The sequence below is a fragment of the Netta rufina genome, assembly GCF_964035555.1.
Source record: "Netta rufina genome assembly, chromosome: 15".
NCBI lineage: Eukaryota > Metazoa > Chordata > Aves > Anseriformes > Anatidae > Netta > Netta rufina.
The window spans coordinates 18,225,993-18,250,477 of NC_140138.1; the positions used below are offsets into that span (position 1 = coordinate 18,225,993).

Genomic DNA, 24,485 nt, shown 5'->3' on the forward strand with positions numbered 1-24,485 from the left:
TCTCATAATTTAATAACTGCTTATTCTCCTTCCGACAGATCTCCGTGCTGTAGATGTGTAGCTAGTGACCGGATGATGGATTTCACTTATGCTTGGTAGTCTGTAATAAAGGCATGTAGGGTCCTGGCCGGCCTCCGCCTCCTCCTTCCGCAGCGCCGCGTGGGGGGCGGGCGCCGCCGTCTGCCCGCCGCCCGGGAGCCGCCGGAGCCGCTCGGGCGGCCGAGCCTGCTGCCCGCGCGGCGCAGGCGCCGGGCGAGGAGGAGGGGAAACGCCTCGCGCGGGGCCCTTCCGGTGGGCGGTGCGCCCGCGGGCCCGTAGCTGGGGCGGACCCTTCCGGCGGCGGCGGCGAGGATGGCGGCGGAGAACCACTGCGATTTCCCGGGCACCCCGGCCGGCGGCCTGGGAGGCCCGGGCGGGCCCTGCCGCCGGCGCAGCTCGGCGCCGCCCCCCGGCGCCGTGCCGGGCAAGTGGGTCCGGCTGAACGTGGGAGGCACCTGCTTCCTGACCACTCGGCAGACGCTCTGCAGGGACCCCAAGTCCTTCCTCTTCCGTCTCTGCCAGGCCGACCCCGACCTGGACTCGGACAAGGTGAGCGCGGGCTCCGCCGCTCCCGCCGCCAGGCTCCGCCCCGCGCCGCCGGCCCGCGGCTCCGGGAGCGCTGCGGCGGCCGCGCCGCGCCGGTGCTGCCGGGGCCCGGCGTGCGGCGTCGCCTGCCCGCGGGGAGCGCTGCCGGCGGTGCGACCGGGCTGAGACGGGGAGCGCGAGGCCGGGCGTCGCTCCGGGGGCACGGGGGAGGCTCGGGCTGCGGGAGCGGCCGCCGCTGGGGGTGCGAACGAAGGGCCGCGCTGAGCGAGTTCCCGTGGTCGGTGGAAGTTCAGCTTTCAGGGCGAGAGGAGGCTGGTTTCTTGTGAACTTCTTGGGTTCCTGAATCACGCAGCCGCTTCTGTGCAGCCGCCTTACAAACGGAACAAAGAGAGCACCGGATCGTTCGTGCGTTTATTTAACCGGTGGCGTTGGCTGACTGTCTTTGGTTTTAGCACTTTCGCGGCGCGTCTGCCTGCACGGATGTCGCTCTGTTTCTGCACTGTCATCACCCTCTGGTTCAATTTCAAGAGCCGGATCAAACGATTTCTTTTCATGAATTGTTCTGTTTGTTGTAGAAGAGTGCTTTATGAAGCTGAAATTCAGTATATTGGGAAAAAATAACCTTTTTAATTCGGCCATAACGTTCTGTGTTTCAGCACTTCACCAAATAAAAGATTGCATATAGTGTACAGACTGCAAAAGGTGGGTGATACTGAGTATTCGTGCATTCATTCTGACTCAGTAGGGAAAGAGAAGCTACTGATTAAGGCTTTACTTATGGAATGGCTTGTATAATGGATATAAAGGATTCATGTGAAGTTCTGGCTCTGAAAGAGATTTGGTAATGTGATGGATGAAAATCGACTTCCAGTACTGGATGTTTAGGGAGAAAAAGGGAACAGGTTACAATCCTCAAATATATAACTAACAGATTAAAAGCAAAGACTTGTTATTTCTATATAATTCTTTTTTTTTTTTTCCAGTGTTCAGCTAGTAGTGGTTCTCTTCATTTTTTCATACGTGACTTACAGAAAAGATATTTAAGAAAATGTAGAGCAGAATCTGAACAAGGTTCCCGAGCTAGAGAAAAAATATCTTAAAGTGTGGTATTTGGGAGATCTGTTGTTGCTATCTTTGTTTTGTTTTGAGAGGTTTAGCTTAGACTGACCTGTGAAAACAGATGTAAAAATGTAGGTGGATTGCTGGTAGGTCATTAACTGTTTTTTCTTGTGAGGGAGTGGGGAAGCTTTTTTTCTAAGGTCTCTTAAATAAAAGATAAGGCATACTTAATAATTAAGGTACTGGTTTCAATTGATCTACTGCAAGAAAAATTGGTTATTTGCCCTCCCTTGATGTAATCAAGAGGTGCGTTCTTAGAATAAATGGTTTAGCCCTATTTAAGCCATTTGGGTGCCTTTTTCATTAATTGATGAAATCAATCCTCTTTCACAAGTATATACTTAGTGAAGTGTTGATATCGTACAAAACTTTATGAGGTATTAATCTAAACATTTTCTTTGTACTGTGCTTACATGTTTTGGTTTTAGCAGCATATCATAAATTTATGCTAAGGTTATGTAGCTGTTTGGTAGGATATGGAGACACCCAATGAATTTCTTGATGTTTCTAGGCTTAAATAGTTCATAGTTGTTAATAGTGTACCTGATAAAGCTAGCTACAGTAACAGCTATAGGAAGATATTCTCTGCTTACAGGGAGCACATCTCTGCATTATTTGAGCTGCTTAGACATTACTGTCTTCCAGTGTAGAGTTCTAATGAAAACAGCTTTTACGAGATGCAAACAAATTGCATTATCCTGTCCATGTGAGTAGCCTGATTGAACCCACGGTAGAACAGAATTGGAATTGAACTAAAATGCAAGGTAAGAATGTGACATTAAGGTGCTCTTTCCAGTTTGGTGTTACTAAAACAGTTTCACAAGGTGGTTATAAGTGGATCTTATATTTAAGATTGAGTCTTACTTTTTAAAATAAAATTGTGGCTGCTATAGACATCTTTAATAGATTATTGTGCAAATAAGTAACATGAGGCAAGTAGTAGGGAAAACTACAAATTGTTTTGGAAAATCTGGATTTGGAGAAATATTTGTTATTCAGAGTTGCATTCTCTGGGTTAATGAACCCAATTGTCTTCAATATGATGTACCTAAAGCATTAAAAAAAAAAAAAAGGCAGCAAAGCCTTTCCTGATTAAATGTCTACTATGGTCTTTTCATTCCAACATCTGTCAGAGTTACGTGCCCCATTGTTTTGAATATCTGCACTAGAGTCATTGACTTTCACTTCATCCTTTCAGCACCTGTGTCTGCACTAATCTGCTCTCTTGGATTTTGCAGAAGTGGCCTATCTCTTAGATTATCCATCATAGCGCACTCTTTCAGTACAAAACATTGCTTAAATGTGTAATGCCTGTCTTCCAAGGATTCAATTCAGAATCTTCTTTTAGAATTCTTCATATTCTATAGAAAACAAGTCATAGTCGAATCAGTTCCTTGCTTTTCTCTGATTTATAGGATAACAGATATCATAGATGTTATTGCAAGAGAAAAACAAAATCTTTCCCACTCATCTCATCAGTTTGTGGGCATACTGTCTTGATACAACAGCATATCTGTAGATTGTCTCTCTGGTATGGTTGTGAAATATCAAATGTCTTTAACTGATGAGCACAGATATTTCAAGGGAATAATTGGTGATACTGTCTTGGACTCTGGTTCTTTTCCTTTGCCATGAATATATAATCTGATAGTAACAGATCTGTTAATTCTCTCATGGTTTAACTTTTTGGAGTCTCAGTGAGCTGTAAACTGATACTAAAATGGAATGTTATTCATATACTAAAGTTTATTCACAACAACTGCCGTAGTATACAATTTTGTGCTTATAAAACAGTAGTTCTTGCAAGATGCAGCTGATAGTTAAGGATAATGCCCTCCTAAAGTTTGGAGAGAACTCGTCTTTGACCTATGATTCTCTGATTTTGATTCCATTGTGTTTTCTTACTGAAAATCACAAGGGTTTTAAACACCTAGTTTTAAACTTGAAAATTGTCAGTGTAAGAGAATGTGAATGTCAGCCTTGAGAAGAGAAGACTGAGAGGGGATCTTATCAATGTTTACAAATATCTTATGTGTGGGAGACAGAGGGATTTGGCCAACCTCTTCTCAGTGGTTTGTGGGGATAGGACAAGGGGCAATGGTCAAAAAATGGATCACAGGAAGTTCTGCACCAACATGCAAAAGAACTTCACAGTGAGGGTGATGGAGCACTGGAACAGGCTCCTAGGGTGGTTGTTGAGTCTCCTTCTCTGGAGATATTCCAGGCCTATTTGGACACCTACCTGGGCAGCCTGCTCTAGGGAACCTGCTTTGGCAGGGGGTTGGACCTGATAATCTCTCGAGGTCTCTTCCAACCCCTAAAATTCTGTGATTCTGTGAATGTGAGCTTGTAGGTAGGCCAGTGGCCATTACACCCATCCCAGACATAGTTGACCCTACCTCCAGATGAGGAGGGTAAGGGGGAGCGGAGAGAATCCTGAGGGATGAGCCAGCAGATGCAATAATGAAAACTGTTAGACACAGCCCTCAGTTAGAAAGAACCATATAAAAAAAAAAATAAAATGTAGCCTTAGCAGGTATATCATGATTCCTGTATGGGCAATTTGTCTGAGATGCAATTTGATAACTTTCTTCAGGAAGTTTTATCTTGTATTGTCAACAGGTTACTACTGAATTGTGCTTATAATTCAAAATGCATTTTGTATTTCATAGGCATGTTTCATATTCTTGTGATCATGCTCCATCAAAGAAGCGTGTAACACAGCAAAAATGAAGGAGGCATATACATACATACATACATATATATATATATATATATATATATGTATATATTTAAAACTAAAGTGAGTTAAGCCAGTTTGTAGAAAGCTCTAATGTTGTCCCAGCTGACAGAAGGGGGGGAGGGCAGATTGCACATTTAGGTGCAAGACCAAGCAGGAGAACCACAAATTAACTCATACAACACTAAATATACATCTTTGAAGAAAAAAAAAGTTCAGTTCATGTTCCTTCTTGTTTTGCAAGATTGCCAAATCAGAAGCATTAGAAAATGTAACCATAAGAAAAGCTTTTCTCAGTTGAGAACAGATCTATAAGCAAAACCAAAAATCAGTAATAGAACTGTTTCTGCCCAAACTAAACAAGTGAAGCATATCAGCCTCACCCATGTTGATACATAAGTTTCATGTTAACTGGATGGGTTTATTAGAAATTAAAATAGAAAACTGAAATAGTTAATGTTATACTTCATGCATGTTATTTGCTTACATAATGATTTTTCTTTACTGTAACTTCAACACCAACTTTTTTAAGAAACAAACAAACAAAAAAACAACTACAGAAATCACAGTATTTCCTTGATTCTTGGTGTTAAAAAGTCTTCAAGAAAGGCAGTCTGTTTGCCTTCGAATGACTGGCAGGTGCTAAGGTTGAACAAGGCTTTGCAGCCTGTCCCTAGATAGGCTTCTAGTTGCAACAGAGGGTAGACTAGGTTTGCCACAGTATGTGCCAAGGTTAGTGTTAAAAGGAATAATATATTGATACGTTGATCCTCTGACTTTTAACGTTTGATGGTGTGTTATGACTTTGTATTTAAGACTATTGAGATTCATTTCAACAAGTGAATGAAGTGGTAGGGGTCATACCCAATGTTCATAATAGGATTTGTTTTCAAGAGTATTTAAATTTTGGTTCACAGATGAATATGTAAAAATAGACAAACAGAGTCTTGCTCACTCTCTCATCCTTGTTTAACTTACTTAACACTTACAAGTTTTACAGCTAGGTATTTCCTGATTTCAGCACCTTCCTGGTTTATCTGGATACCACTTTTTCTTTTATAAACTATTTTATTATTCATTAGTCTTTTCCCTAATAGAGAAGACTGCCAACCTTTCTTAATAAGGTTTTTGGCAACAGTATTCATGATTGATTTTTAAAACCTGTCTTAAGTTAAGTGTAATAGTACTGAGACTGTTAAGGAAGGAAGGAAACACTGGATGTTTTAGAAAGAATCAAAATCTTTCTGGCAGCACATCCTTAGCTGTCAGCACTAAATAATTAGTGGAAAAAAATTATCTTAGTTATATCTTGGAATAATTACTATAATTAAGATAAACTTTATTTTGCCATGAGGTTTCTGGCTAGTTAGGTGGATGTGCTGTGATATTAGTGTAGTTTTGATTAGTATTGACAGTCAGCTGTTGTTCAAAGTTTTTAGGTCACACAGTTTGAGAAGAATGTGTTCTGGGTATCAAGCTCAAGATCTGGAAATACAGGAGGGTAGGGGAGACAACTATTTCTAAATCTTGCCTTAGTGCCAAATATTATTCTGTTTCTGCGTATATTACTGTCTTTACCAGAACTTTCGCTTGCTTAGTATATGTAAATGATTTCACTTTTTTAGATATTAACGTTGGAGCGTGGTGTTGAGCCAAGAGCTTGATGGTGAAGATTCTGAGTGTGTCTGTTCAGGAAAAGTATTTAAGGAGAAGTCATCAGACTCGTTTTGACCTCAGTGAAGTTACTTAACTGGACATAAATTTCTGACATTTTAACAAGCATATTAATGCAATTCTCGGGGAGTATGTTAAATGGCATTACACAAGTGTGTGTGTGTGTTCATACTGGAGTCCTGTACCTGATACGGGTATCCATAACTTGTGGTTACTTCAAAACCTGGAGGTCTTGGAAAACGGTCACGATGAAATATGATATAGGGGAAGGTTATGAAGAGCAGAACTTTTTTAGCAGAGAGCTTAAGGAGTAACTTTTCAGTGTAGAGGTACATATGTGAAGATAAGCAGTCTCATAGTTGAAGCCTTTTCAGTCTAGCAAAGGTATTGTGAGATCCGTCTAATGAAACTTGAAACTGTACACGTCCAGACTAGAAAGTACATATTTTTAACAGGGGCAGTAAGTAGTTATTGGAATGTCTTGCACAAAATTGTTAGGTTTCACCACTACTGCTTAAAAGGTTTTATTTCACTTTAAGAGGAAATAAATTGAATCCTATGCAATTTTTATATGAAGATCAGGTGAAGTATTCTTAGTGGTTCCTTTGAACCTTAGTCTGCTACTCTATAAATTTGGAAATGCCTGAGAATGGAATACATGATCACTTCATTGTTTTGGGCTATATTTTTCAAAGTCTTTGAAAATACATACTTATTTTGAGTCTCATGTCCCCTTGAATGCTGGATAGTAGGTATACTTCAGGGTTAGTTCTTAGGGAAGAAGGAAAATTGTGAGCTACACTGCCTTTATACCTTTTCAAGCCTTTTCGCTGCATTCCACCAGGCAAATTAAACAAAAATTTTAAACACTGGACAACCAAGATTTGCTCATCTCACCCAGGGTGTTGTGTCAGTCAAACTCAGAGCCAGGCTTACAAAAATGAAATGCAAATATGCAGCAGTTAGCTACACACAGAAACAGATACTACTTTGATATATATATATTATATATATATCAATATTATAAATATATGTATTTATAAATATAAATATATATAAATATAATATATTTTTATAAATATATATAAGTATATATAATAATATAATTTTCAATTACATGGTTTTATATATATATATATATATATATATATATATATATATATATATATAAAATTTAGCAGCTAGTTATTAGGCTTTCTCTAAAATTCCATGCTATTTGTAACTTTATTCTGCTACACAGTTGAACTAAACGCTGAAGTGGGAGAGTGGTAAACAAATGCAGCTTTCACTGTACCTCAGCAATGTTGTTTTTTAAATTATATCATCATAAAGGAGAGCAGGTGTGGAAAATCTCTAGGAATTCCAAACAAGGAATTCCTTCTCTTTTGTTCCAGAGAAGATAGTAATACGATCATAGAATTGTATAAAGATACAAGCACCTGTGTGGCTAATTAGCACTCTTGTGTTGGATACACAAACACAACTGTTTGTTTTGAATATTCTTAAAAAGAGTGGCAAAATTTGTATGAAACTCTTAATCAGTCAAAATGTGGGATCATATGATTATACTGAGTAGAGAAGAAACATGAATTGCAGCTGCTGTTATGGTAAACATTAACATGTGTTTATGTAGAATATATCTACAGGAAAGAAAACTGATACCTTATTAAAATATTGATATGTCTAGCACTTTAGCACAGTATTCATCTAAAAAATTTGGGGAGGTGGGTTCACTCTGCTTACGACAGTGAAGAGTCAAACTTGCTCAAAGGTTGTAGAAGTATAACTAACTAGTTAGCAAAAGAAGTGGCATAGCTGCGACTATACAGTTTATTAATATTCAAGTTATCAAGCCCAAAGACCAGTTATATTTACACAAACTGTAGCTATGCATTTTAACTGCCTAAATCACAATTGAAGCACACGTTCTTGTTCTTATCTTACATTAAAGTAAAACTGTTTATTGTAGGAAGGTTGTCTAATACGCCCATTACATAGGAGTACAATGTATTTTCATGTGCATGTGAATGAAGGAACCCCTGACTTACATAATAAAATAAACCCAGTAATATTCTGAAGGTGTGGAATGAACTCTTATGACCCATATATTCAGAGTTCTAGGTGGAGCCAATGATTACACAATCAGCTTTTATTGGATTTATGTTTACATAATTATCCTTAAAGATCTAGTGTAAGCAGCTTTTCTTTGTGATTTTAACATCAAGTGCTCAGTGCATGTTGAAGGGATAATCAGGAAGCTCAATCTAATGGAGGAGTGAGAAAGCATTTTCTAAAGGAAGATGCTCAGGATGTCAATTCTATGCCTCACTTACATCTGCATCGTTTGTATTTTGTTACGGTATTCTTTACTGAATCATTTATGTTTTGTGTCCTGACTTGAACCAACCTGAGTTGTAAGATCAAAGTCCAAGGAATTCATTTTTTTTTTCTTTGGAATTGTGTTAATGAATGCATGTTCTCCATATCTGTGATCTAAGTAACAGGGTGGCCAGTTGTTTAGTGTATTCATAATTTTGCATGGAATTTATATAATAGAGTGGATCTTATTGACAGAATTTGGATTGCTCACAGAATTTAGCTGGAGTTCTTAAACTTCAACTGTTGATGTTTACAACTTAAAAAAAAAAAAAAAAAAAAAAAAAAAAAAAGACTATTATACCATAAATTACAAGACATTGAAGTTCCTTTTTCTTCTTTTTGTTATTTTTTAAAGATGCATTACAGACTTCATAAACTGTGGCAATAGTGCAATGGCACTTTATTTGTATATGCTATGTTATAGTTGGGATAGTATTTGTATTCATCAGTGTGAAGACTAAGCATTTTTATACATTCTATGTGGTAATTTGGTGAGGAAGAAAACTTGATACTGGTGAGGAAAGAAAATTATAAGTGAAAGGAAGAATGAGAGAATGCAAAAAAAAATTTGTAGGTGATGAGAAAAAGGTTAAAAAAACTTAGAAGACAAAAGTAATTATATCTTATAGTGGATGTTGTCTGGAAATGTAAAGCATGTTTGGTACATGTGCTAATGGGATGCTCTGCTGTGCATGCTACGCTGATAAATTCAGGTAATGCAGGCTGCTGGTGACCCATCATTAGGTGGAAGTTGCAAAAGATGACAAAAGACTCTTTTTCTTTCTTTAAAGCAGTGTTTCTTTTTATCAGTTTTCAACCTTCCTTTCCAAATTTGCTGTTTTCTGTTCCTGTATTAAATAATGCTCTTCAGTTTGTAACTCATACAGTTGACAGCTAATTTAATTTCTAAGGGTTGTTTCTATGGACTGTTCAGTCATGAAGTGCTTTAGTAATGTACATGCACATAAATGTGGATCATTAAAAATATACTGTTTCACGCACTTCATCTGTCAACTGGTTTGGTGCATAGTCTGAGACCACGAATTTCAGTCACAGAAGGAACTGTGATTGGACTTCATCAAGCACTGTCTGCTCTGTGTGTTGGTTAATTGACAGCACATTTTAATATAATAGCAGTATTTTCTTAAACATCTGTATAGTTTTATGTGAAATATAGCATCCCTCACTTAGTTCTAAAATCATAGTGCTTTCTAGTGTGCAAAACATTTAGTGTGAAATGATAGAAAGATGTTCGTTTTTATTGTAGTTCAGGCTGTGGTCTAGCTTTCTGCTAGCCCTGGTTAGATAAATGCATTTTCTAGAAACTAAATTCATGTGCCTAAAAATACACATGCAATCATTTTCAGTGAGACATTTTAAGAACCTTAAGAAATGTTAAAGAGGGAGAGTTTTCAGGTATTACAGTACAGTCATAAAACCTTTACATATCAGCAAGAATTTCTAAATGCTAGGAATTCGATCAGCAGATTTTTTTCGTGTGTATATATATATATATGTGAGAATGATTCAAATTTAGCTAGTATTGTTGGTATTTATGGTATTTAATGCTTTTTAGTATTTTCTGTAATCTAATCAAATATTAAATAAAATTACTAAACTAAAAAAAAGTACTTGGCATGCTGCTTCAAGTTTCCAGTATATATTTATAGGATATATATAATGAAGCAAAACTTTAGGTTCTGAAGTACTAATATTGTCAGTGATCTGTTTGTTAGTAGAAAGGACACATGTATCTGTTAGACAACTGTGTTATCGCTTTTTGCTGTCCAGAGCTCTAAGGAAGAAGATTATGTCAGTATTGCATTACTCACGCATAGAAGGTGTGCACACGTAGACTCTAAATTGTATAGGAAATAACAGTTTTACTCCTTTGTCTTTGTCAAGAATATCAGCAGGAAAATTCCTTGAACTGTTTTCTGATCAGTAAACTAAGCATCAGTTGTAAGTTGATCTTGATCCCTCTTTTGTCTGCATGAGGTAGGTAGGAACTGCATCTTCAGCATACTTTTTTTTTTTTTGGAGGTGCACATACAACACTTGCTTGGTACATGGCAGTTCTCAGTACCCTGTGAATGTTTGTACATCTCAGCTAAGACAGAAACAAAAGATCTTAGAACAAAATGTTCAGGTTAAAGAAGAGGTAGGTTTGCTTGCTTTTAATTGAAAACAAAAGGGGGGGGGGGAGTGGAAGCTATATTACAGTGAGATTCAAATACTAGCCTTTGTTCTTCAGGTTTCCGAACAAAATGGTAGTTCCTGTATTATTTTTAGCCTTAGTTTTCAGTGTTCTCACTTACTGCTTAGACCTTTCATGGTAACAATGGTCTGATGCTTTAATAATCTTTTGATAAAGAGGGGTGGGAATTGATCAGTGAAAGGTGTCTAGTACATGATTGAGTTGATTGACCAATCTGATATATTTACATCTACATTATTGATTTCCATTTAATGTTTTAAACAAATTCGGCTTTAAGTGATGTAGCTGTAAATGAGTACCAGCTTGTTATTCATATACCAAGCTGAGTATGAGCTTACAATTAATTCCTGTTCGGGCATTCAAATCATTTTGCCTTTTTGGCTGTCCTTTTTGTTTGTTTGTTTGTTTTGTTTGTTCCTAATATAGGATGAAACAGGTGCCTATTTAATAGACAGAGACCCGACCTACTTTGGGCCAGTGCTGAACTATCTCAGACATGGGAAACTGGTTATTAACAAGGACCTAGCTGAGGAAGGTAGGATATTACAAAATATCTTGTCGCTTTCTCATTATTCTCACTGCTTTGAAAGCCACCAAAAGTAATGAACCTGTAGATGGTAAATCTTAATCAGTGTAGCATTTCAATCTGTTTCAAACAAAGCTGATTGGTGTGGTTATAGTATTTGCTGCTACTGGAGTGTTCTAAGCATGATTCCTGGTTTCACAGCCCCTGCTCCCAGTTAGAAATAGAACATTTTGCCATGAGGGGAGATGCCTTTTATCATACAATCTTGGTGGTTTTTGTTTGTTTGTGTTGTTTTTTTTTTCCCCCCTGTATAACTGTGTGAAATAGTTGTTTTCAGTCTTCTTCAAGCAGATGAATATTGGCTGCAAAATAAGCTTCTGAAGATGTAAAGCCAAGTATGAGTGAAGTTTTGAAATGTTCAGATATGTGGAATGTGCTGTTGAAGAGTAAATTCTGCCACTGGCTTCCTGGCCCCAATTCATATCAATTTTATTCTAATGGAGGATGACTGTTTTAGTACTAAAGCTGTGTTGATAAGATAGTGAACAAATTGATTGAAGAGAATGGAGTCTAAGTAAATTAGCAGGAAATAATTTGAACTAAGATTTCAACCTGTTTAGACAACAGGTAAGACTTGAACATGTGAATTGTTGCAGTCTGTAGTATGCTACAGCAGTCAGAATCTTAAAGATGTTGTTCAGGGACTGAGGTCTCAAATGACAAGAAGAAAAATTTTCTGCACGCTGGTAATAAGAGAGCTTTTCAGCGGGAGAATTTGGATTTTTCTTTAGTGTTCTAGAGACAGGGTTTGAGCTATGGTGGTCCATCAGACTGCTGTAGAATGGTATTTGTGATCCTATTCTTGTTTGTTTGTTTTTATTTCCTGCCTCTCATTCTATGTATGAAATGGCATCATTTTTTTTTAAATTGTTTTTAGGACAGTTTTTCAGAATGAGCTAGACCATGAGCTATATCTGCCTGAAGGAAGCCAGAAAAGTTTACCAGTTAGGCTGGTAAACAAATTGATCCTAGGGAAAAATAAATTGTTTTCTGTAGCAGAACTGGAGATCTTAGGAACTGGGTGGTGGTTTTGACCTGGAACCTTTGGTTACATGCTCTTTTCAAAAAATGTTCTCATACTAGGTGTACTGGAAGAGGCTGAATTCTACAATATCACATCACTAATAAAACTGGTAAAGGACAAAATAAGAGAAAGAGACAGCAAAATCTCACAGGTGAGGCTGTTTTCTAGTGTGTTTTTGATTATTTATGATACAGTAAGTAATTGGTGGTTCCTTTTTTTTTTTTTTTTCCTCCCATGACTGCTCATTTCCCCAGTAAGATATTGGATAGCTGTACCCTTCACAAAAGGCACAAGCAAACAGTTCTAGCTCTCATTCAAAAACTAAAATTCTGTTGTTCAACAGTTGTTCAAAAATGTCTAGTTATAGTGGAATTTCTTTGTCAAAATATTTCTGGAAATAGCTATTTTAGAAAACACCTTGGCTAGCATTATTTTTCTCATACACATTTAAATGCTCTGAATATGAGATATATGATGAGATGTGTAACTGCTGTTTATACAGTATACGTACAAATGTTGTTTGCTACAGAAGATTAAGATGGGAACTAAAGTTACTTTATTTGTGGTCCTCTATAGTTTTGGAGACCCTGCCTCTTCTCACATCGGCTCATGAATGTTTCTTCATTAAATGAATATCACAGAGAAACTGTTAAGTAAAGAGTATTCAAGTTTGCGATTGTTCTTTAACTCTGCTTCTCTGGCCTTCAGCTGAGTCTTCATAGAGACATTACAAACTTACTGTTGCCAAATTTGAAGCTGGGCTGTGGAATTAGCAGTATTTTCTGCAGGGTTTCACCTAATGTGGTCCTAGTTATTCATTGCTCTGGAGAAGTTAGTTTGATAGAGAAATAAAGATGTTTTTGAGTATGGTCAGACATCTGTTAAAGGTGGAATATTAGCCTTGATTTTGACTAATGTGGTTTGCTACGACATGGAACAATGTAGGAAGCTCATCTATTTATGGATAAGTCTTAAGATTATTATAACTCTTTTAAGTAGCACTTTCAGTCCCTGAAACATTCATGAAGCACTGAGTCTTCTGCAAGGTGACTCCGAGCAAATGAGAATTCTACAAAAAAATGGGTTGGTGCTTACTATTTCTAAAGAATAAGTCAAAGTTACAAAGATAGTGAATTCCATGCTGTATTGAGCATCTAATATTTCTTCCTAAAGGTGCCAGTCAAACACGTGTACAGGGTGCTGCAGTGCCAGGAAGAGGAACTCACTCAAATGGTCTCCACAATGTCTGATGGCTGGAAATTTGAACAGGTAACAAAAACGTATAGGATATAATTTCAAAGTCTTGTAAAAATTTAGTTCTGTGAAAGAGGAGTAGGAAGTCAATTCTGTGCATCTTTTTAAGTGCAATTGTTATCAGAAATTGGATTAATAAAAATATACGTGATTAAATTGAAATCTGATTTGTATTAATATTTGTCAGAGAACAAAAGTGCTGTAGCTGTCTGGGGGTTAAACTGATCTGACTTTCTGTAAAAACATACATCATGTTTGAAATGTAACTCTTTGAGGTCTACACAGCAGCAGGGTGAATAAACCAAAACAATCTAATGAAAGTTTATAGAAATGGTAGGGCAGACATTTGGTAAAAGAGATGAGCTTGAGAGATAACTATTAGTTAGGCCAAAGCAGTGGTTCTTCAGGTAAAGGACTGATATGTATAATAGGGAAAACTTAACCAGTGCAGATGGGAAGCTGGATGGGCATGAGCTATGTGTTTTCCATCTTTGCACTGCATAGAAGTAACTTTGAAAGTACATAAGTAAATTGGAAAACACAATGTGAAATTACAAAATGATTTTTCTTTTCTCTTTGATGATCTCTGGGAATAAGAAACTACGTGCATGGCCTCTTCATCTTTTACATTCCTCTCCTACCAGAATATCTAAACTGCACAGAAGCAATGGTTCTGTTAACTCTGGAATGAGATCCAAGTGCTCAACCAACATCTTTTTCAGTGTCTGGTGCGAGCTGTAGGAGAGATCGGAATATAAGCACAAACTTTTTATCCCGTGCACTCTCCCCCTAATAATACAACAAAGGAACATTTTAAGAATACAGCACACAAAACTAAAAAAGAATGTTTTGTTTGTATTCAATAAAATGTGTAAGGCTCCTGTATCATAGAGAAAGCCGCCATGATCAAATAAACTAAACCAACACAGAGAAAGCTTCTTATACTTCAGTTGTCCAGTTCAAGTATTAAAAGATCCATTTGGTGTGCCAGAAACTCAGTATTAAGTCACTTGAAAAAGCTCTCACTAAAAAAGCTCTCACATGGCTGGTTTTTGACCAGTGCGTTGACAAAGTTTTTTTAGATATTCTTTGTCATGAGAAACTAGCTTTCACTACAAAACAGATATTCTTTTCTTTTTAACAAAATAAATGATAGTATATCTTTTAGCTGTCTTAAAATTCTGCGTTCTTTGTGAAAATTATATTTGGGAGTATTTTTGCTTTGGCAGCGCAACTGCAGAAAGAACCATTATAATCTCTCTTAGAATTTATATTTTGGGAAAACTCCAGTGGTTTTCTTGAACGTTATGTCCTTCATTTCATCCAGCTTCCTTCCTACTTCGCTTTTGCCACATGCTGCTCTCTCTTGGACACACAGTTTGAAGTAGATAGACACAATAGCTGTATGGTCCCTTATTATTCAGCTTCTCCATTCCTCAGACCAGGTCCTTCTCTCCTTTGGTTTTATGGCAGACCTGCTTTTAGTAGACATCTTTCACTTAGAACATAATTATAATGCTCTGTATAATCCAAGCAGTTTTATTATGAAGATTTGAATGCACAGTAGCATTTCTGTAATGTATTTTTTCCTAAATAAATCTTTGTTGCTTGGCAGTGTACTTCCTTCCGAAGCACTCCTTGTAATGGCACCTACCATGTTATGTATATATTAACATTGATGGTATAGAGATCATCAACTTTTTCAGAGGAATAATACTCCTGTGGGTTGAGAGTCCCTGTGCTCTGTGCCCTATGTAATGTGTTTTAGCACTTGTTTTTTTTATTTCTACTTTTTTATCAAAATACAATTGGATGTGACAAATAGGAAAGTGTTAAACCACTGGTGCACTTATGAGTTATCAACTTATGCATTGATGCATTTTTCTAAAGAAAGTGAATGAGTGCTGCTAGAAAAGCGCAATTATATATCAGTTTCATTCCAAAAAAAAACTAGCATTAATAGTTGTGCTGCCCCACTTCCGTGATTTTAATGTGTTAGTCTGTGGATTATTTTTAGCTTCCATTGTTACCTCTTCAGGCAATCAGAAGAATAACATTTTGGCATTACTGCATAATGAGAAACTTTGGGCTATGTAACATTGCCACATACAAAGGCTTTAGACAACAACAGCATGTAAGTCATGTAAATTTTAATGATTAATGTAACCTGAGTCTGTCACCATAATGCTATCCTCAGTAGGTTCACTATATAAGAAGGACAGTATTTAGCAGCTGCCTTCAAAATTATTCACGTAACAATTACAGGATAAATAAATTTACTGTACATGAGTCTTTTGTCAGTGCTGATTTCCAGTATACTGTGAATAGGAGGTTGTTGTCTAGTTCTTTGCACTTAATGTATAGCTCTCACCTTTCTCAAGTGCGCTGATGGGCCATGCTTTAAACGGGTTAGGAAGTGCCATGTATTATTAAGATAAAGTATTTTTTGTAATAAATTGTGAAGTATTGCTGAGATTGTTATGAACTTCTGAATTTTTAGACATTTAGCAATTGTGAACAGTGCTCATGGTACTAACCTTCATGGGAACGAGACAGTTTTTTACACTACAGTTCTTTTCTTGGGTCTTCTGTAAATTGGCTATTCTAAAACTAGTTTAGAATACTTATTTTTTTTTAATTTCTTTTTTCCTCTAGATGACTTCATATATTTCCTTAGCTATATTTTATTTAACAATTTTCAGAACAAGACGAGGTTCTTTAATGTACAGGCTTGGATATGTTGCTTTGCATAACACCTTCCAGTCTTACATCCACGTTACTGTTTGCACTTGGCATGTATGACAGGAAAATGATTCTCTCGCTTTCATAATATGCCAAACTTTGTTTAGGTTTTTCAGAATAGTTGGTTACACCACAATGATATGGAGAGTTTTCTAACTTATGATCAGTGACTCCTTTAACTTCCCTTGAAATATCAAACGGCTTTGCAACTGCCTCCATAACTTTTCAGTAAGTTAAAATTAAATTTCTAGCTTGGTAGCAACTTGTTCTAGGGGCAAGTAATTGTTACCTACACATTTGAGCTCATCTGTTATTTGTGTGATTTGGATAATGGTATTGCTTCAGCTTTACAAAGGTTTCTTTTTGTGTTTTGCTCTGATTGGTTATTTCAGCTTGTCAGTATAGGTTCCCAGTATGGCTGTGGCCGGGCCCAGCAGTCAGAGTATCTGCTGATAGTGTCACGGGAAGTGAAAGGGGAAGAGAGATGCTTCCAGAAATGCTGCAGTGAGGTGTGTCACACCGTTCTTTTTGCCCTCACACTGATATGCTTGGCCTCCTTGCGTTTTCTGCTGCTTTCAAATCATTCCACTTTATTCCTAGGTGTACAGCACATAGTAGTTTGTATGTATTTGTGACTGGCTTTTATTTATATTCACAGTATTTCATTGCACATTATGAATGTTCATATTGTTTTAAAAAAAAAAAAGCAAAAATTGTTTATTTAGACTTGAGTTAAAAGTTATTCTAAAGAAGAGTTCTTATTTTAATAGGTAACTTTTTTTTCCTTAAATCTTCCTCCAAAGTTAACAGCCTTTGGTCCATAGTTGTTAAGTAAAAGTTGTACAATTTAACTATCAGAAGCCCTGTAAATACAACTTCGTGTTCACTGATTTCAAAAGGGGCATTCTTCCAATTCAAGTATATTTCACATACCTAATAGCAAGTTAACTTTAGAGTCTTGAGTCCTTTATTTCTGGTATCTCAAAACATAATTGGTTATTAGGTGGATGAAATATATTCAAACAGTAAAAATTAAATTTTCAGAGATGAAAAATATGGAGGATTGAGGGGATAACAAAAGCAGCAGTTAGTTTTAAAACTTGTATCAAGAGGAAGGAATATCTTGAGTTGTTTTTTTTTGTTTTGTTTTGTTTTGCTATTAGGCTGTCTCATCCTTTCTGCTCCCCTTGTTCCCAAGTCACTGCTCTTTTAATCACTGTGTTACTTTCCAGTGTTCAAGATCTTTTTGCTAGACAGTAATACCGGAGGCAGTTCCAAGTTCTCTACATAGCTGTGCTCTGTTTCATAGTGGGTTATGTGAATTGATTTAGGAACCTGGTATTCTTTAGTATTTTTCTCCAATAAAATACTTGGAGTTTTTGTTGTTTTCCTTGCTATATGTATGGTTATTCAGTCTGAAATATTAGTATAACACCATGAAGATAATATGACAGACTTAAGAGCAGAACCTTGCCTATGATATGGACACTTATTCTTGCAATTCTAGTTTTTAAACTTGGATTGCTGCTGAAGTATATTCCAGAAACTATGTTCAAGGTACTAAGCAATATCTGTTTCCTGGAGTTGCATAGGTAACATTTGGAATGTAGAATAATGTACTAGGTTTGCAGACTTCCTGGAATTGCGTAGGAATATTGAGTGTAGCTAAGGATGTATAGGGTACAGGCAGCATGATGTTGTTCATGTGTTTGTTGTTGAGAACTCAAAGTAAAATTCACTGTAATAAAATGGGAGATGGGTGAAGGCAGTAAAGAAATTTAAGCAGATTTAAAATAAATAATTAAAAAATATTAATAAAAAAATCTGGAAGGAAACCTTTCTTGCTGCTGGATTTGAAGTCTGAAAATTGATCAAGAGGTCTGAAATAAATACGCTTATTGTCTTAGAGTCATTCATCAGTGCTGACTTAAGGGCTGATGTGTATATATCTTTTTAGCCTTTTGCAAATAATTTGAGAAGGCAGTTGAGTGAACGTAGTAGAACTCAAAATGGAGTATGGGCCATTCATAGAACAGAATTTGTAAATAAATAAATAGAGGGGAGGACTTCCTTTCATTCTATCAGCTGTTAGTATTAAAAAAGTTTCCAAGACAAGCCTTCTAGTATACAAGCACTTCACCAAGTCTGAAATAGAAGCAGTAATACTCAAAGTAGAAGAATATTCAAAATAGAACTTGAGAATAGTTGTGGTGTATTTTACTGATCTTTGAGAATCAGACAACCACAGAGAGAAGGAAACTGGTAGTCATGAAGAAGAGTTAGTTAATATGAGTAAGAGAAAGGGAGGTAGGCAGTATGTTGCTTGTGCAAGTTGTAGTGTTTATATTTGATGGTGATACTATTGCTGATTTTGTCCTGTAAATCTGTTGTATAGATCTGAATCAATATTGTTAAACCAGGATAGACAAGTTATTGAAATACCACGTTTTGAGATCTGTCTCAATTCAGCTACGCGTGAGATTTGTTCACTTCAAAAATAATGTTCCTAAAAGTGATGCACCAACCATTTTATATTTCAGAGGGATACTTTTAGATGTACAGTCATTAATTTAAGACAAGGAGAGACTTATATTTTCTGCTGTTATTGAATAACTTGATGTGGGAATGATTTGACCCATTCTTTCAGCTATGCCAGTTTTATCATAAGTTCTTCTTTAACTCTTTTCTCTTTGAAAACAAGCCTGACTGTGGGTAGGTATCAGGTAGTCTCTGTCCACCATTACTTATCACAGAATGGTTGAGGTGGGAAGGGACCTCTGGAGGTCATCTAGTGCAACTCACTTGCTCAAGCAGGACCAACTAGAGCAGGTTGCCCAGGACCATGTTCAGATGGCTTCTGAATATCCTAAGGAGGGAGACACCTCCACACCTCTCTGGGCAACCTGCCAATGCTCAGTCATCTCCACAGCAAATAAGTGTTTCCTGATGTTTCGATGGAACTTCCTGCATTTCAGTTTGTGTCCATTGTCTCTTGTCCTCATATTGGATGCTGCTTAAAAGAGCATGGCTCCTTCCTCTTTGCAGCCTCTCATTTTTATTGGTAAGATCCCCTTGAGCCTTCCCTTCTCCAGGCTGAACAGTCCCAGCCCTCTTGGCCTTTCCTGCTAGGAGAGGTGCTCCGGTCCCTTCAGCATCTTTGTGGCCCTTCATTGAGCTCTCTCCAGGATTGCCATGCCTTTCTTGTACTGGGGTGACCACTGTATTCCAGGTTTGGCCTCACTATTGCTGAGGAAAGTGGAAAGATCACTTCCCTTGACACGCTGGCAATACTTCGCTTAACGTGGCCTTTGCAGGAAGGACACATAGCTGGCTCATGTTCCTGGCTGGTGTCCCCCAGGCCTTTTTGTGCAAAGATGGTTTCCAGCTGGGTCATCTGTCCAAGACCTGTCAGCTACCCCAAGCCCTCGTGGGTTAATTCCGTCAGGCCCCATGGACTTGTGTATGTCCAGTTTGCATTTCATGGTCTAATCCTTTTCCACGAAAGGCACGTCATCTTTTCCATGTTTGCTATCGGGACTGGGATTGCTGAAGGCCAGACTTGCTAGTGAAAACTGAGGCAAAGAAGGCATTTAGTACAGCAGCCTCCTCGCTGTCCTGTGTAACCAGGTACTCTGTCTCGTTCAGCAGCAGGCTCATATTTTTCCCTACTCTTCCTTTTGTTGCCAGTATGCTTAGAGAAGCCCTTCTCGATGTCCTTGACATCCCTGGCCAGGCTCAATTCCTACAGGGCTTTAGCTTTCCAAATTTCATCCTAGGATGCTCAAATAATGTCTCTGTATTCCTATCCTTGCTTACAACCTCTGTATGCTTCCATTTTTGCCTGACTTTGTGTTTTTTGGTGCAAGGATCTTTACCTTGCTCAGTAAAGTGGGTTCCATCTCTCCCAGGGAAATGCTGGTACACAAACAGGGTCCCACGGTCACAGAACCCAAAATGTTGTTTTCAACATCAATTCCATAGCCAATTATTGACTTATGCTAGGGATGCCTTCCTCCTCACACCCTTTTACCTCTGGCGGTATTGAAGACAACACTACCTGGGCTCCCCTAATGTTGACTGTTGCCCACAGAGCTTTGTAGTCACTTTTGATACAGTCTTGATTTTCACTTGGCAGTATCATTTATGCCCATGGGGAGTAAAAGCAGGGGGCAGTAGTCAGAGGGCTGGATTAGCTGTGGTGTTCCCTCCACAATATCCTGGATCTGGGCCTCTGGCAGACAGCAAACCTCTGTAGTTAAGTCTGTCTGACAGATGGATGCCTCTGTTCTGTGTAGCAGGGAGTCACCCATTACGATGACTCACCATTTCTTCCTAGTGGCCTTGCATGGTTTAGGGTTAGGTGGATCAGATTCTTTGCTTGTAGGCACATCTGGCTTCCCTTCAGCTTTTAGGGTGATAAACCTGTTTTGTAGATGTATGCCCTTAGGTGGGGCAGGGGCTGTCCACTTGGTACCAGAAGTCATTAGCTTCCACCCTTCCCTTTCGCCAGAATTTTGCTAAACAATTTATGCCATTTTTTTTCCTTTGACCTTTCTGATTGTCATCTTTTATTTTAAAATTCAGGCTTTATGACACAGAGACTTTCTTCTTGTTATTTCTATGTCTTCTCAGGAAAACTCGGACACATATTGGCACATTAGGCAGTATAATACAAATAATTCTGCTTCTCTTGATTTATGGAAAAGAAAAATTACTTGCTCTCCATTTGTGACTTTGTTAATTACAGCTAACAGCCTAGTAGCATCAGGAACTTTAGTCCATGCAATCAATGAATGGATCACAATCAAATACATTTTCTGTGATATGTAATGTTTACATTTTCCTATGCTCAGTTACAGCATTGTTGGGACTCAACACATGGAAGGAACAAAAACAATGAGGACAAATATATATACATATACGTGTATTTATATGCATCTAATAATCATACACATCTGTGAAATTCATAGTTTAAGAAAGTTTTTTCCTTCCTTAAGTTGTTGGTCATAAAAAAACTTTATCTGCTGTTGACAAAAAAAAAAAAAGTTTGTCCTTTCAGAAAACATGAGAAGCAGCAGGCTGAACAACCTGAAAATTCTCCTCCTATGCATTGTAATACATAGATGCAGTGATTTGCTGTGTTTGTGTTGTTTTGAGCGGGGAAGAAGGTGGAGGGGGACACAGAGGTTTAAGAACTCCTTCCAGTTTATCAGCATCCTTCTTAAAATGTTGCTGCCTACTCTGGGAACACTGAGATGACTTGCTACAATACTGCTTTATTTCTAAGCGTACTTTCTGACACTACAATTCTAATCTGCAACCATTTTTTACTGTTTCTTTTTCTGCTATCTCCTTTGTTGCTGTTCATGCATCTTGAAGCTAAGATGAAGTGTGTAGCATCCTATTGATAACTCCACAAATAATACATCATAGGCTGTGGATATGTAGAACTATTTACAAGAGTACAGTGCATTGAAGTTTTGAAGAACTTGTGTTTAACGTTGCAAAAGAAACTTTGTCTTGAAATGCACCAACTATTTAATGTTGTCAAAAAGTCATCTATATTTATTGCAGTCAGCAACATCAATAGTTTAGTCCAGTGAGCTAATAAATAGTCAGTCTGACACATCTCCTAAAAAGACTTACATGCAAAAGGTCAACTAATTTGAATTATAAAGCATTAGTAGAGGATTTAAGTAGCTATCAACTGAGGAACTATCGACCAAGTTGAATCAGGATTGAACATTTGGCTAATGTTTGGATCTTGTGACATATCTTTCAGAGAGATCACTTATTACTGTTGTGTGTCAATGAGTAAAGTATTATTTTTTTCTGGTAGGACAATTACTACAGCTGTTATAGTTTATCTAATATCAAGTTCTTGCTATTTTGCAAGACTATACTGAATCAAATCATATGCTTGAATTTTATTCTTCAAATTTCTCTTCAGAGAAGGTTAATTATGTATGTTTTTTTTAAACATGTTTCCAGCTTCTTGAATGTGTTCTGGTCTATAAGTGGGTTAAAAATACTGTTTAAAATATTTCTACATTTTACCACAGTAATTGAAGTAGTTGCTGAGTTTGTATTATGTAGTTTGATATATAATGCATAGACTAAACTTCATACCACTTCAACAGGCTTAGAGCCAACTTAACAGCTTTTTTTTTTATTCTTCTAAAAATTGTTATCAATTATACTATCAAATGGTATTGCTCAGTCGGGTATGCAACAACTCCACATGACAGTTCTACTTTATGGCAGTTCTGCTTAAAGTGGGAAGGTGAATAACCTTCCTTTCAATTACTCTTCCTTCTCCCTCCTTCAGTAGGAGCAGAAGATGAGCTTTGTAGAATGGGACATAACAGCTGTGATTAGGCATCCGTAATGCCATCCGGGTCTAGAAACTTTGATATTGCCCAAGCCTGGCATCAGGTTGTTTCCTTCTGCAGACATACTGCTTGATGTTCTTTGTAGACACTAGCTCTTTCAGTCTGTAGATGTTCTTGCTTGTCTTGTCTTGTCTTACCAGAGTGCTGGAACATCTGAGTATCTCTCTTCTCTCTCCTTAAAAGTACAATTAGATTTTATTTTCTCATGACAGTGCATTATGGAAGCTGCTTTTTACCTTGATCTGCCTTCCACTTTTGTTGGGGAAATTGTCTTACCCCTCAAGTAGATTATGGACCAAAATTTCATCTTGGTTTCATCTTTCCTACTCTAACAAGTCTTTTACTTTCTTTGGTGGTCTGCTAGACTAATGGAAGTATGCTTCTTTTTAGACAAACAGCCATAGTTTTTCGAATGCTGCTGCTTTAAAACATAAGCCAGGCCTTTTCTGTGGAGCCATTACCAGGGCAATTTAATGATATAATAGAGACTGAGGAATAGGACAGCCTTATTACATGTTTGTGGTGGTTTGGTAGGTAGATGTAATATAGTTTCAGTAATGACATTTAGATACAGTGTATCTGTGCAACAATTTGATTTTTTAGGTCCTTGAACTGTGTCAGTAATTACATCACCATACATTATCTTGTCATGCTTTTGAAATAAATCTTTAAAAAAATGAACCAGCTACATCTGAATTGATTCTGTCTGGGAAAGGCAGGCTATGTAAAGCTAGCATTAGGTAAGTGTACCATGTGTAAGGTAAGACAAGATATATGAAACTAATGCCATTTGATAGACATGCTGCATATGAGGTAATACTGACATTGATTATATCCTTCCTTATCAATAAATTGTCATTTATCATTCAGTATAAAGACTTGCAGGAGCTTGTAAATAGGTCACATTTCATTATACATGGCTTCCGCTTGTAGTGCTTCCTAAATTACACTTCCTCATAGCAGTACACATGGATTTCAGATGTTAATCTTAGTGTCCCAACATGCTGTGTCTTGCTGTTTTCTGATTAAGGACAAATTTTGACTTTGTCTACTCAAAATATGTTCTGGTAGAAGTATTTTTATTCTGTAAATATAGTGGTAGGTATCCCTCCAGGCTAAAGTGCTTCCTGCATGCAGCCATTTACATACTAAGTCATACCACGTTAAGATACCACACTCAAATGTTTTTAAAATTAACTTTGGAGGATGGGAAGGTTTCCACTAAATAGCAGGAACGGGGAACAGGCTGCATCTCCACTGGCCTGCCTTTGTACCCTTTTCTTTGACAGTATAATCATAACTGTAAACCATTAATTCTGTAAATGTTTAAAAAAGAAAAGCTATGTTTATCTTATCATCAGATTGTCAGTGTATTTGTCAACATCAAAATGTATTTGCATTGAAGTAGAGAGTCATGTGTCAGGCACAGCCATCAGTCTGAAGAGTGAGGAGTGTTATTTCTCATGAGAATTTATGGGATTTGTTTTATATGGAAATGCAACTGACTTTTTTTCTTTTTTTTTAGCTGGTCAGTATTGGTTCTTCCTATAACTATGGCAATGAAGATCAGGCTGAATTTCTGTGTGTTGTCTCGAAGGAATTGCATAACACTCCCTATGGCACAACCAGTGAACCCAGCGAAAAAGCAAAGGTAAGTTACTAGACATCAGAGTAAAGAAATATTGTCAAAACAGGTACACTTTGCTAAGTCATGCTAGGCCTACCTCTCTTCTGGACTTTTATTGAATTGCCTTTTCACCCTCCTTCAAAAC

At 37.5% G+C, this 24,485-nt stretch overlaps 1 protein-coding gene across 2 annotated transcripts in view; it reads left to right on the forward strand.

Annotated features, from left to right (window-relative positions):
• The window catches only part of PDPK1 (3-phosphoinositide dependent protein kinase 1), a 67,592-nt gene that overhangs the window by 28,878 nt on the left and 14,229 nt on the right, over nucleotides 1-24,485 (forward strand). The window contains exons 14-18 of one of the 2 annotated variants that reach the window (XM_084296123.1): nucleotides 11,142-11,250; nucleotides 12,385-12,476; nucleotides 13,499-13,594; nucleotides 16,714-16,830; nucleotides 24,239-24,364. In XM_084296123.1, the coding sequence (XP_084152249.1) occupies nucleotides 11,142-11,250; nucleotides 12,385-12,476; nucleotides 13,499-13,594; nucleotides 16,714-16,830; nucleotides 24,239-24,364 (540 nt within the window). Of the gene's footprint in view, nucleotides 1-332; nucleotides 589-11,141; nucleotides 11,251-12,384; nucleotides 12,477-13,498; nucleotides 13,595-16,713; nucleotides 16,831-24,238; nucleotides 24,365-24,485 lie in introns of those variants that run through there. The other variant, XM_084296122.1, reaches the window with a different exon arrangement.